General features: G+C 32.6%; 3 protein-coding genes across 3 annotated transcripts; 1 reads left to right on the top strand and 2 right to left on the bottom strand.

Annotated features, from left to right (window-relative positions):
• Window positions 1-290: 290 nt before the first annotated feature.
• On the bottom strand, window positions 291-2,230 carry LOC132938875 (uncharacterized). The gene is made up of 2 exons (XM_061005868.1): window positions 1,856-2,230; window positions 291-1,197 (listed from the first exon to the last, which is right to left on the bottom strand). Exons 1-2 carry the CDS (start codon window positions 2,185-2,187, stop codon window positions 291-293), a joined length of 1,239 nt encoding a protein of 412 aa, XP_060861851.1. The 5' UTR covers window positions 2,188-2,230.
• Window positions 2,231-6,185: 3,955 nt separating this feature from the next.
• Window positions 6,186-7,038, top strand: LOC132938874 (uncharacterized). Its single transcript, XM_061005867.1, has one exon. The coding sequence runs from the start codon at window positions 6,286-6,288 to the stop codon at window positions 7,036-7,038; it is 753 nt and encodes a 250-aa protein (XP_060861850.1). The 5' UTR covers window positions 6,186-6,285.
• Window positions 7,039-8,229: 1,191 nt separating this feature from the next.
• LOC132938873 (UDP-glucosyltransferase 2-like) lies at window positions 8,230-13,224 on the bottom strand. The gene is made up of 3 exons (XM_061005866.1): window positions 13,215-13,224; window positions 8,378-9,162; window positions 8,230-8,283 (listed from the first exon to the last, which is right to left on the bottom strand). Exons 1-3 carry the CDS (start codon window positions 13,222-13,224, stop codon window positions 8,230-8,232), a joined length of 849 nt encoding a protein of 282 aa, XP_060861849.1.
• Between the last annotated feature and the right edge of the window lie 603 nt (window positions 13,225-13,827).

Here is a 13,827-nt window from a genome sequence, read left to right as displayed (position 1 = left end):
TTTCGAGCACACCATCGCCAAGCCTCAGTTCATCATCGGCTACTTCTCAAGGATTTGATCCATATAGGTACAATAATCAACTATAACTATATCTAAATATATGTATGTATATTATAATAATTATTAATTAACAGGTTGTTTTTAATATTTTAATGAAATAAAAGTATACATAATATTAAATAATGTCATAAGGAATATTGTTTTTAATTTTAATACGTATAAAGTTTTTTCGTTTTATTATTTGATATTTAAATGTAAAAGTTAAATAATAATATCTTAATATAAATAACTTATAGGTTATTCTGCCATGAAACAGCGCCTTCGTTATTAAAAAAGTCCTTATATGCTTCTCTGACGTCAAATCCTTCAGCGTTTGCAAAACCACCTCCTCTTGCAATTGGAATTATATTGTTAATTGGTACCGGTTCTCTTGAATCAAATTCTCTAAATGCTCGTCCATTTTCTTCTAAATATGCATCTCTTAGCATGTTATGCAAACAGCAAGCTACTGTGATTAGGTCATCACATGTCGATGGTTCAATGTTTATAGGCTGATAAAAGACGCGAAAAACCTGGCTCAATAAACCAAACGCATTTTCCGTCACTCGTCTGGCACGACTTAATCTATAATTAAATATAGACTTTGTCTTATCATCTTTTGAGGCTTGTCTTGTATATGGTTTCATTATATGAGTGTGAAGCCTAAAGGCTTCATCCCCCACAATAACATGAGGTAAGATTGTTGATGACCCTGGTAATTTTTTTGCTTCTGGAAAACCAAATGACCCATCTAATATTTTTTTACCCATGTTCGACTTTAAAAATATTCCGCTGTCACCTTCTCTACCAAACGAACCAATGTCTACAGCAATAAATTTGTAGTTGGCGTCAACCATAGCGAGCAGTACAATTGAAAAATAATCTTTATAATTAAAAAAAAGTGATCCAGTGTTGTTAGGACTTCTTATTCTAATGTGTTTTCCGTCAATTGCCAAAATACAGTTTGGAAAATTCCATTTTGTCCAAAATTCTGAAGCTTTGACATTAAAATCTACGGTTGATATATCAGGAAGAAATATAGGTGTTAAATGTTTTTTTAAAGCTGACAGTGTTTTTTTGACAATTAGACTGATATAACTATGTGAAATCCTAAATGCAAACGACAGTGACCTAAACGATTCCCCTGTTGCAAGATACCTATGGATTAAACAAAATATTTTAATTGTTTCATGAAGGTAAGTAATACTTTAAATATTGTTTGTTATTTTGAAATATAGGTAAATAAATTCTAATCACGGTTGTGAAGTATTTTAGTGTACGAATTTGATATGATTACGATAACTACCGATTATTATTATTATTAAAGTACTTCATAATTTAAATATTTTAATAAATGTAATTTAACTACTTGCTTTAATTAATTATGATAATTAATGGAATACAATATTTAAAAATTACTTGTAAAAATTATATGTTCTGCAGGTATTTAATAAATGTAAATGTAAAACATTGTTCATAAAAAGTTGTTGGTGAAAATTCAGCGTCTGAAGTTAAAATTTTAACCAAATTGGTCAAAATCAGATTGCAATTTTTTTTGAGTTTGAAGTTAATACAATGTTCTATTTTTATAACTAAGGATTGAACATCTAATATTAATAAAATTTTGTTTCTAGGTCATAAGTAGTGCAAACTGTATAACCGAAATATATAAAAACTATAAAACACTGCTTTTTTAATAGATATTTTAAATTAAAATTTGGACAAAATGAGATATTTTAATATTTTAATTTTCAAGTGCAATATAATCGGTTAAAATTAATTAAAACTATATAGTAGCTTACTTAAATATATTTACCTTAAAGTAACTGCTAATTTTTCGTCAGGTTGAATTGGTTTTTTAACTCGTCTAGATGGAGGTAATGTTATATCATCCTTTACCAATGATAGAATGAACATAAACTGGTCATAATTTATACGGAAAAATTCACGGAATTTCGGTTTACTGTTATGTAAATGTCCATTTATTAAAATTTCAAAAAAACCTTCTTCTTCTCGAGTTGTAAAAAAACTGTCGATTGATTTTCTTTTATTAATTCCTAATCGATTATTATAAATTTCATCTTCTTCTTCTTCCTCCTCTAATAGAAGACTAATTATTGTATTATTATTAATAATAATGTCCTCCATCACAGTTCGTACAATTCGTAAGGTACAACAATAGTTATTAAAATAAAAAGTTATAAACTAAACACGTCTGCACACTACTAAATATTGGGATAAAATGAACTATTATACACCAGCCGCAAAGTAAAGTCGCATATAGGAAACCAGTCGGCACGCAGCGTTCAGTAGTTGCGACTAGTCGTTGCGGCCAGTCGTTGCGGCCAGCCGCAGATAGGAAACCGTACCTGTAGACTCGGAGGGCATACAAAAACAACCGGAAAAATTGGTATGCATTGACAATTTTCCGGTTCCCAAAAAGGTTAGGGACGTACGTAAATTTTTGGGCGTGTGCAACTGGTACAACCAGTTCGTAGATAATTACGCGGATACCATAGCACCTCTCACTAACTTATTAAAACAGGGAGTACGGTGGAAATGGACAGAGGTAGAACAACGCGCGTTCGAAACAATAAAAAACGCGCTAGTCACATCACCAAAATTGTCGCCACCCGATTATAGCAAACCGTTTTGTCTGCAAACAGATGCAAGCGAAATAGGAGCCGGTGCGGTACTTTTCCAACGGGGTGACAGACCGGAGGAAAGACGCATAGTGTCCTACGCAAGCAAAAAGTTTAGCGAAACGCAAACAAGGTACGCCGCGGTCGAACGCGAGTGCCTAGCGATAATCTGGGCGACAGACAAATTCCGTCCATACTTAGAAACCCGACGTTTCGAACTCCTAACCGACAACTCGGCACTAACATGGTTACACAGGGCTAAAGACAAAAATTCAAAATTAACACGTTGGTCACTACAACTAGCTAATTTAGATTTTAGTACGGTACACGTCCCGGGAATACAAAACGAAGCACAAAATTTGTTATCTCGTGACCCGGCACCGGGCACACCCGTAGACGAAGATCGACTTGAGGAAAAATTGGTAGGGGCGCCCACAGCGCCGACAACCAGTGTTGACCTCGAATCTGACCGAATATTTTCCATGTTCGATAACCACGTTAGTGACGACACACCACTCACCGCGACGACTCTCGGAAAGTGGCAGTCCGAAGACGCCACAATCCGCGAAGTAGTCGTCGGTCACAGGTGGGACGGGCCAGCGCGGAACACTAGGAGCACAAAATCGGGAACAAACGCATACGTTTTTTCCGAAGGTCTCTTACGCGTAAACGTAGGCTCCCACACACCCGTCGTGATACCAAAAACCAAAGCACAACATGTAATTTGGAGGTGTCACGATCACGTCTTATCCAACCACCCGGGTTGGAAAGAGACGTACCGGGCGGTTCGACAACGGTACTATTGGAAAGGTCAAAAAAACGACGTCAGGTTATATGTCGGTGCGTGCCACGTATGTGCGTGCACGAAACCACTAAACTCACGTCCAAACGACCCAATGCAACCAAGAACCCCCCGTGAACCATGGGAAGTTATCAGTGTCGATCTCATGGGCCTATACCCACGTTCTGGTAAGGGAAAATCGTACATACTGGTAGCAACCGACTGTTTTAGTAGGTGGACCGAGGCTTACCCCTTAGGAACAGCAACCTCTAAAACAATAATCGAAACGTTAGAACGCGAGTTCTTTTCGCGTTTCGGTTACCCCCGCGTGTGTCTCAGTGATAACGGCCCACAGTTTGTGTCAAACGAAATGATGAACGCGCTAGAACGCTGGGGGGCACAGGGTTGGACGACCCCAGTCTACCACCCGAGGGCCAACCCAGTCGAACGCCGTAATCAAGATTTAAAAAAAGGATTACGCGCACAACTAGTAACGGGCAAACATAAATCTTGGGACACGAAACTACCCTAAATCCTATTTTCGATACGGAACAGGTGCAACGAACAGACATGCTACCCACTCGCGGTCCTTGTCCTCGGCAGAGAGTGCAAGAGACCCGGAGATTGGGCGCTGTCTAAAGCGGCGCCGGTACACATCGAAAAAACACAGGAAGAGAGGGTAGAGCGGGAGAAACGTATTTTAGGCAAAAAGGTAGTGGTAAAACCAAGCACGAACACCGGGGAGCCGGGACAGCCCACCAGCCAGGAGTCGCCAGACCAATCAGAGGCCACGGTGGACATAACCGAGGCAGATTGGCTGGTGGCGTTCGAGGGGATGCCGGAGTTGGACGACACTCACTCGTTCTACACTCCGGTAGGGTCCCCAAAACAACCCCAGTAACACACACGGGCGCGGGCAAGTCTACCTCAAGTGAAAGCCAGAGGTAGTACAAGCCACCCCGTCCCATAATGGCACACAGACACTGGTACAAGTGTACCCCGTGTGACGGTTTGGCGTAGTTGATTAGATCCTAATGATACGTTCCTAAAATATTGTAGAGTCATAAGACGAAAATCGGTTTTTTGATTATAGTTTAGTCTTTTATAATCGGGTAATAAGGAATATAAAAATGCCTTATCAGGATACATCATCTTCAGAAGTAGCTAAATTGCTTAGTAACTCTTTTTGAAATGGTGTCATCTTTTGTACCTTGGAATTATTTTGTTTTTTACTTTGTGGAGTTAAATATCTGTCGAATTGAGGTGGTATAATTTCATTATCTAAAACCAACTCGTAGGATGAATCTTTTCCACCGGTATTTTCTCCTTCTTCTTGTACACTTTCATTGAAATTACCTGTCGTCCTATGAGCAAATAAATAATAATTCATCTAGTTGTCATTACTAGTGATGTGCATTTTCATGAATATTTTATGTTATGAAAATTTTTAAAAATTAGAAAATTAAGAAAATTTTATAATTTCTGATATTAATTTCATATCAAATAAAACTAACTACTCTGCAGGGGCGTAACCGGAAATATTTATAAAAAAAATAGTATGACGTACAAAATGTATCACAGTGCAGTGGTCTGGTCTTGGGGAATACATTTTTTGGTAATTTTTAACAAAAACTGTGATTATTTTGGACTCAAATTCAAAAATTATTTTTGGGTTTCAACGTATTTTTAAAAATCTAAAATTGTCGAGTTTAGATTGCATTATAAATATGTTTGTAATAAATATCTTTATTAATATAATTACCTTCTTTTTTTAATTATGTGCTGCAAGAACGTCAGTGATTCTGTGTATACATAATTTTTTCTTTTAGCACTATCACCACTTTTACCCTGATTCATAAATTTTGAATAGTGGTCTCTAATATGTCTCCATTTAGCTTTCGGATCGGTCACTATAATAATATTAATTTATAATATTATAAAATATAAATAATTAATCAAATCAGTATAAAACTGGATATTTCCGTGAACCTTGTTTAAAATTTTTAACCCTTCGAAAAAATGTTGAACATTTTATAAATTTTTAACTACAAAATAATTATTAAATTTTAAATTTGATAAATTTTGTCAAAATTCTAAGTCTAAATGCTTATTAAAAAAATTGTGCCTATGTATTTTTAATATTTTTAATATTTTTCAATTGCTATTGTAAAAATATATCTGGAGTCTTGTATTACATTTGCACGCTTTTTGACCCAACAAATAAAATTTTATTGATATTTATAGAATAAAAAACTATAAATGACCGTTAATAGCTCAAAATAAGTCAAAATATTTTTAAAAATGTTATGGTGTATAGAAAATGCTAATAAAAACACTCAATGAAAATGCCATGTATCTACAGTTCTTTTTTTTTAGAGTAAAACCAAAAACCAAAATTAATTCTTTTGAAAACCGTTTTTTCTAATTTTTTTTCTCCCCGTGCTTTTAAAAACTACTGGGAATTTTTAATTTCGACTGTATGCACCAACAAGATTCACTACCCCATCGGAAAAGATACTGAAGTTGAAAATATCGAATCATTATTTCGACATCTTATCGTGTAAAGACACAAAAAATAAAATTAAAAAAACATACACATTGTAAAATCAATACGTTCATTGCTACGCTCAGGATGTAAAAACTAAAAAAAAATTATTCATCAAAATGTATTTATTAATTATGTATTTTTTGTTTATTAGATATTTATCAACAGGTACGTGCTTCGCTGCATTAAAATTTGATTTTTGTGTGGGAAGAAGTACGATTGGAGTGATCGTAAAAGACACTTGTAAAGTGATATGGTCAACTTTAAATTCAAAAGAGATGCCTAAACCGACTAAAGAAGATTGGGTGGAAATATCAAATATATTTTATACTAAAACAAATTTTCCAAATTGTCTAGGAGCAATAGACGGCAAACATATAAGGTGTAGAAATCCTAACAACTCCGGTTCGTTCTACTTTAATTATAAGAAGTATTTCTCTATCGTTTTGATGGCAATAGTTGATGCAAATTTGAATTTCGTTGTAATCGATGTGGGTTCATATGGTCGTGAAGGGGACTCCAATGTTCTCAAGGAGTGTGCATTTGGTAAACAATTATATGAAGGTAAATTGAACATACCAGAACCAGTTACTTTACCAAATACAAGTACCAATCCACAACCGTATGTGTTTATTGGAGATGAAGCGTTTGCTTTACATTCAAATTTACTTAGACCGTACCCTGGACGTAACCTTACTGATTCCCGAAGAGTTTTCAACTACCGATTATCCAGAGCAAGGCGCACAGTCGAATGTGCATTTGGAGTCCTCGCGAATAAATGGCGTGTTTTACATACGGCTATCCAGGTGGAGCCAGATTTTACGGACGACATTATAAAAGCATGTTGCATACTGCACAACTTCGTTCGTAAAAGAGATGGTATAAATTATGAAGATTCTGAAACGCACAACTTAGAAGAGATTGAAGCTCGTGGAACAGGGACTCGTTCGCATGGAATTGAAGTGAGAGATTACTTTGTCAACTACTTTATGGGCCCAGGAGCAGTAGATTTTCAATACGACATGATTTGATTTTTAAATAAAAATATAAGTTCTAGAATAAAATTATTTTTAAATTTAAAAATGTATTCAATAATGTAATTTTATCTACATGATATAATAATATAATAATATAATAATATAATAATTGTAAACAGTATAATAAATATAAAATATAACTTAGAATACTTACCTTTACTTTCTTTTGCATGTTCTTCAAGCTCACTCCAATCTTCAAACATGTACTCACCAATCGTGTTCCAACTTTTTTGTCTTATAAGCTTATCCATATAATCTTTGGATCCAATTTTCCATATGGAAGGGTTATTTTGTACACATGATATAAATTTATCGGTATCAAAAACCATTTTTCAAAATATAAATATTTAAAAAATATGTCTAGGTAAAATATTCAAAAAACGCAGCGGCCAAAACGCACAGTGTGGCATACACGATTTAAAATAATGTGTTTTGATGACTTGTCCTGTCGATTCGTTTCCCGCCCGACCGCAACATGATGCGGTCGGTCAGCGGCAGGAATCGACCGGTCCCGACAAAACGCTCTAATATAGCACCTATGATTAGAAACTATGCAAGTTGTTGTTCCGGTCGACCGGATGCGTTTTACCCGGACCCGCCAAAACGCATGGTGTGGCGCACTTCCAGTTTTTTTAGTTTATATAAATAAATAGGGAAGACAATTGTGATTTTTTTCGTATTAAGTACGACAATTTCGGACGCGAGAATTTGACGGGATCATGAAAATTAAGCGGAGCGTAATTAAACGTGTGCGACTAGCGACGTGCAGACCGCGACTGGGATTTTTATTTATAATCGCAAAAGAAGCTTTTAAAGAAGAAAATAATATTAAGTATAATTTTATAAATGTAATGCAAAAAATTTAATTTTTGTAATCCCATAGTCACTAAAGGCTTTAATTGGGAATACACCTAGAATGTTTGCACACAATGATTTTTGGGTGAATGAAAGTATAACTAACAATATTGTTATATTACAATTTTTGAGTTGCAATTAATCATTTCTTATATCGAATGTATATTGAACACACTACCAGAATAAAAACTCATTATCCCATATCGTTTTAGTATTTCAGAAGAAAATTAAGTACATATTTTATTAATCTATTAATTAGAGAAGGGAAAATACATATTTTTTTTTTTATTACAATAATTTTTGAGTGATTATAATAACACAGTAACTGTATTACTCAACCGACTTGGGTGTATAAATTACGATTTTTATTTCGTAAGTAGATACCTAATTTGTAATTAAAAATTACATGACTAATTATAGATATTCTGTTATTTAAATCATAAAACTATTATTATAATAACAAAAATGAGATACTCACTATAGGCAAAGGTTTTATTGGCATTATGTGTATCCCACCGATTTCCACAACAGCTGGTACTAATGGTTTGGATTTAAACATTGTGAAATGAGTGTTAACCATAATCAAACTGGCGTTCAAAATTAATTGGTCCAATGAAATTTCAACGTCAAGATTTCGTTTAATGATTGCTTCGTCTCTAATCCGACACAATAGTTTAAAACCAAACAGTTGTATTGTGTGAGAAATTATATTTATAACTCTGTCATTAAAGTTCATTGTTGGGCCCAGGCTGGTCAATGTTGTAGGTATATTGGCTAACGAATATGGCTGTCCGATCACATGCTTATTCCAGGGCAACAAGTTGCAACTACTCAGAAGTATAAAAGGTATGTTGAACTTTGATGCAAAACCCAAAAACAATTCGTTATTAAAATGTTCTGTAATGAGTAAATCAAATTTGCAAGGACTGTTTAATAATGTCTTCACACGGTCTACCGTAAATATGGCTTCATACATTTTTCCGCGTTCATATAAACTCCAAATATTAAACATAGAACTTTCTATTTCGTTCATTGAAACTCTTTCGACATTGCTGATATTTTCTTTGTTATTGGTTAGTGGAATTGATCCTCTAATTGATAAATTATTTATGTTTGCATGTTCTATCGGAAAGTTACTGATAAAAGTTATGTTGTGTCCTCGGTTGGCGAGTTCTTGGACATATGGCAAGTAGACTAAATGATGACTGAATCCTTGATGAGGGAACACAGCTAAGATATTTGCCGTGTCTGCTAGAGAAACCACTGTTGCAGTAATAATTATTGTTACAGATAAAACAATCATTATAATTATATATCTAGCTCAGTATAATATTATTACGAATATTCTATATTATGTATTAAAATTGAACACTATTTTATTTTAATTATTATTTAAAGATTAAAATATTAAAAATCAATTATAACCAATGTTTTGTTGCTATTAAATATTTTACTAGATACTTTGATCAATAACATTTAATTAAATATTTAACAAGTTTTTTTTTTTTTTTTTTTTTTTTTTTTATTGAGTAACCCGCGGCAACATAGGCCATTGGGTGTGGGGAGGGTACTGTAGGTTTTATATTGGGTAGGTTTGGTAGGTTTTATATTGGGTAGGTTGGTACACGTGTGTGTTGTGTTTGGCAGAATTTCTAATGGGGCACCCGTAGGTTTCTGCCGTGCCCCGTGGTGGGGGGATGGCGGCACTTGTTCTCCGGACACCGTGACTTGCCCGAAGAAAAATGCCGCCCAGTGGCCGGGAGTCGAACCCGCGACTGCCAGCGCCGCAGTCGACGCGTTAGACCGCTCGGCCACCTCGTCCCCATTTAACAAGTTTGGTGAACGTAAAACATATGCCTATATTATGTATATTTAAAAAGTACTGATATACATTTATTAAAATTAAACACTAAAATACATAGTTTTATTGTACATCGAACCGGAGTCAGATGAGAACAAAAACCAACATGAGTTTATTATGGCTAATCGCCGACTAATGAACAACTTTATATTTTTTTTATTTGATGCGTACCTACCTATATAAATTATAAGCTATTAATTATAAGGAGTACCTACCGCCTATAGGTACCTACTACCTATACCAATTAAATTAAATCTTTAAAAGATAAGATTGGTATACGTTGCGCATTAACAACTTATATTGATAAGCAGTGACGTCCGGGGCCCCCGGCAATATTTTTGTCGACGACTATGAATATTGGATATTGAATATTATTATATAATATATCATTAAAAATTATAACACTATTATATAGTATAATCATTTTATCAAAAGTTACTGATATAAATAAAATCAATTACACAACTTGAATCACGTTAAAAAATATTAAGTTGTATAATAAATAATAATATAAGGTTAGGTATTTAGGTGTGTATTGATTTTACAATGATGTGTGTTTTTTTTAAATTTTTAAATTTTTTTATTTTTGTGTCTGTCATCACATTTTAAGACAGTAAAAGTGCTTGGATTTTCTTCAACAGTAACTTTTCTGATAGAAAAGTGAATCTAGTTGGTACTTTTGGGGGTCAAAAGTAAAAATTTCCAAGTAGTTATCAAAAGCGACGTGAAAAACAAAAGAAAAATTAAGGAAAAACGGGAATTTTTACGCCAAATCTGTTTTCGAGAAAATCGATTTTGGTTTTTGGTGTAACTCTAAAACAAATGACCGTGACATGAAATTTTGACTGAATGTTTATATTAGCATTTTCTATACACCATACAATTTGAAAATATTTTGACTCTTTTTGAGCTGTTTACGGACATTGTCAGTTTTCAATTTTTTTAGTTTTTTTTCTATAAATATCAATAAAATTTTATCTGTTCTGTAAAAAAGCTTGAAAATTTAATAGAAGGCTCCTAGGTTATTGTTTCAAAGGCAGATGAAAAAAATTAAAAATCCTTAGTCACAGTTTTTATTTATAAGCATTTAAAGTTCAAATTTTGACAAAATACGGAAAAATCACGAAAATTAGCAAATTATTTTGAGTTGAGCATTCATAAAAATTTTTCTTTTTAAATCTAAGATTTTAAAATGTAATATAAGATTACTCATCTACAAGAAACTTAAATTAAATTTTTATGAGCGTCTGAAATTTATATTTTTACAACATTTGATATTCACTTGATTTCTCATGTAACAATTTTCTTATTTTATTGTACTTGAAAAACGAATGACTGTAGATACTTGAAAATTTCACTGAATGTTTATATTAGCATTTTCTATACACCATAAAATTTTGAAAATATTTTGACTCTTTTTGAGCTGTTACGGACATTGTCAGTTTTAAATTTTTTTAGTTTTTTTTTCTATAAAGATCAATAATAATTTTTTTGTTGGGTAAAAAAGCGTGAAAATTTAATATAAGGCTCCTGATATATCGTTCTAATAGCAGTTGAAAAATATTAAAAATACATACGCACTATTTTTTTTTTTAAGCATTTAATGTTCAAATGTTGACAACATTTATCAAATTTATAATTTATTAATTATTTTGTAGTTAAAAATGTATAAAATGTTTAACTTTTATGGCTAAGGATTGAAAATTTAAAACAAGGCTCCACGTAAATAGGTTATATATAAATTACTTTATTCACAATAATATCATCAAATATACTTGGTAATATCATAAGCTGACTGACCGTTTTCGCTCGGAATCGTTTTTCTTATACAATGATATTATATCATTGAATTCAAATGTAACACTATCCATTACAGTGACCCACTTGTAACCTACTGTACAGCAGAGCGACATCCACTTATATCCACCTTTTTTAGAATTATAAATAAGTAACCATGTAGTACAACTAATGAGTATTTTAAGTAAGGTACCTTCAAAAAAATATAATATTTTGCACTACCTGTATATTAGCACTTTTTTTTTTATCATTTTTAAATAACATTTTTGGGGGCCTTTCTGTAAAAAATGCATCTTGGGCCCTTTAAGTACCAGGCCTACACTGTTGATAAGACGTATTTGTGCCATTTCTTAGTAAAAATATGTTAGCTACCTGTAGTTGATTTTATAAACACTGATTATGAAGCTATATTTATTTTAAATGATAAATGATGATGTAATATACCTATTGTTAAATGTTTTTTACCAGGTTTACGTATTATTTTCTTATGTTAAAAATGGTTTTTGATTCAAAATTATCAACTATATCTGTTTAAACACTTATTCATAAATCATTAATTAATAATTAAATAATTAATACGCTTGATTGATGATTATTTATGCATTACGACATACACATAATACTACTGAATTCAAATAAATAGATATTAGGTAACACTATAACAGCTTAACTTCAATTAAGTAGTAAGTAGTTTTAACTTAAAAATGTTTATAATGCTTATAGGTAGGTGCTGTAGGTAGGTAGGTTAGTGTAGATTTATTTTAGATGGGCGATTGTAAATTCGACCCGATTATGTTTGTGTTCATTAAGCACGCTAAGCACTTTCGTCACATCATTGTCAACATAAATACTTGATTGACAATTTTTGTTAGTACACCGATATTGAATACAGCCTAAGTTTTTAAGTACTTCATATTCCCTATATTTATGACCATCATCTACTAATATACAGTGTTTGGAAAGAACATCGTTCATGAACCCATGCTCACGCGTTCACGTTCATTTATAGTGAACGATACGTGAACGTCACTCGTTTTTTTGCAAATAGAACGTGAACGTGAACGACGTTTATATTTCTAATGAATTTGATCGATTTTTAAGACGTTCGATTTATTTATCAGTTAATTAACTTAACTTTTTAATTGAATTTAAACTTTTAACTCGTTAATGCCCAGCCTTGTATAAATATGTATACATTAATTACTCATCAGAGTAATAGAGTATACATTATTACATTTAGACATCGAAATTATGTTTGTCCCCTTTTTACCAATATGCAGTATTGTATGATAATCCTCCCATTTGATCTTTGCCATTTTTTGTGTGGTCGTTATGTGTTTTGCTACCCGGATATGTTTAATATAACAAAAGTCTAATCGTTGAATTTTGTAAGTCCTAACTTAGGTTATCTATTTAGTGTATTAAATGTTCGCACCCGACAAAATGCAATATAAAATATTATTTAGATACTATTATTAAAAAATTGCAGTTTTAATAAAAATTCTCTTTCAATAAAATAATAAAGGTAAGTATAAAATTAATTTTCTTCTTTTCTTCGATTTTAGTAGGGGCATATTAATAGAATATTGATTATAATATATTGGTTGACGGTTGTACGTACTATTTATAATACGGTGACAGCTTATTCTGGACTCACGTGTGGTCATGAGTTTAAACGTTTATAGATATTATACAATTAATATTCAAGATATTATGTCAATGAATAATAACAAAAAAATGATTTATTATAGGTTTACACAGTGTTAATGATTAATGAATCGTTGTCTGTAGCACAGTAGAACAACTAACTTCTATTCTAATATTATTCTAAGCATTATTAGAAGAGGACGCCAAACGGATATTTATTGTCTCCGTCTTACGAGTGCATATCATAGCAAATTTACGCTCAACAGAACACGTTTAGCTCCGTTAGTTTAAAAATTACCAATTGGAGTGAATCGACCTATTATGCAACTTGATGACAATAACATTATCTGTGTTCGTATGTTGGTTTTTTACAATAATTCGAAACAAACTGGATTATGTATAAAACTTATCCTAATAAACACCGACACGGTTCGTAAATACGTCACCGACAAACCGCTGGGCGCTAAATAGTAAATAGGTTAGGTTATACTGGTTAACCTACCTGACGTATCCGTACTTATGCCCAAACTAATCTAAAGCGAGAGCTCTGGACTGAAGGATTTTCATTAAAATGTCTACAAATCCACAAAGGTTAGGTGAATATAATACCTAAATTACCTTGA

Source organism: Metopolophium dirhodum, chromosome 2 (assembly GCF_019925205.1).
Source record: "Metopolophium dirhodum isolate CAU chromosome 2, ASM1992520v1, whole genome shotgun sequence".
In the NCBI taxonomy this organism is placed as follows: Eukaryota; Metazoa; Arthropoda; class Insecta; order Hemiptera; family Aphididae; genus Metopolophium; species Metopolophium dirhodum.
The sequence above is the reverse complement of the archived record's forward strand: the minus strand, read 5'-3'. Positions and strand labels throughout refer to the sequence as shown.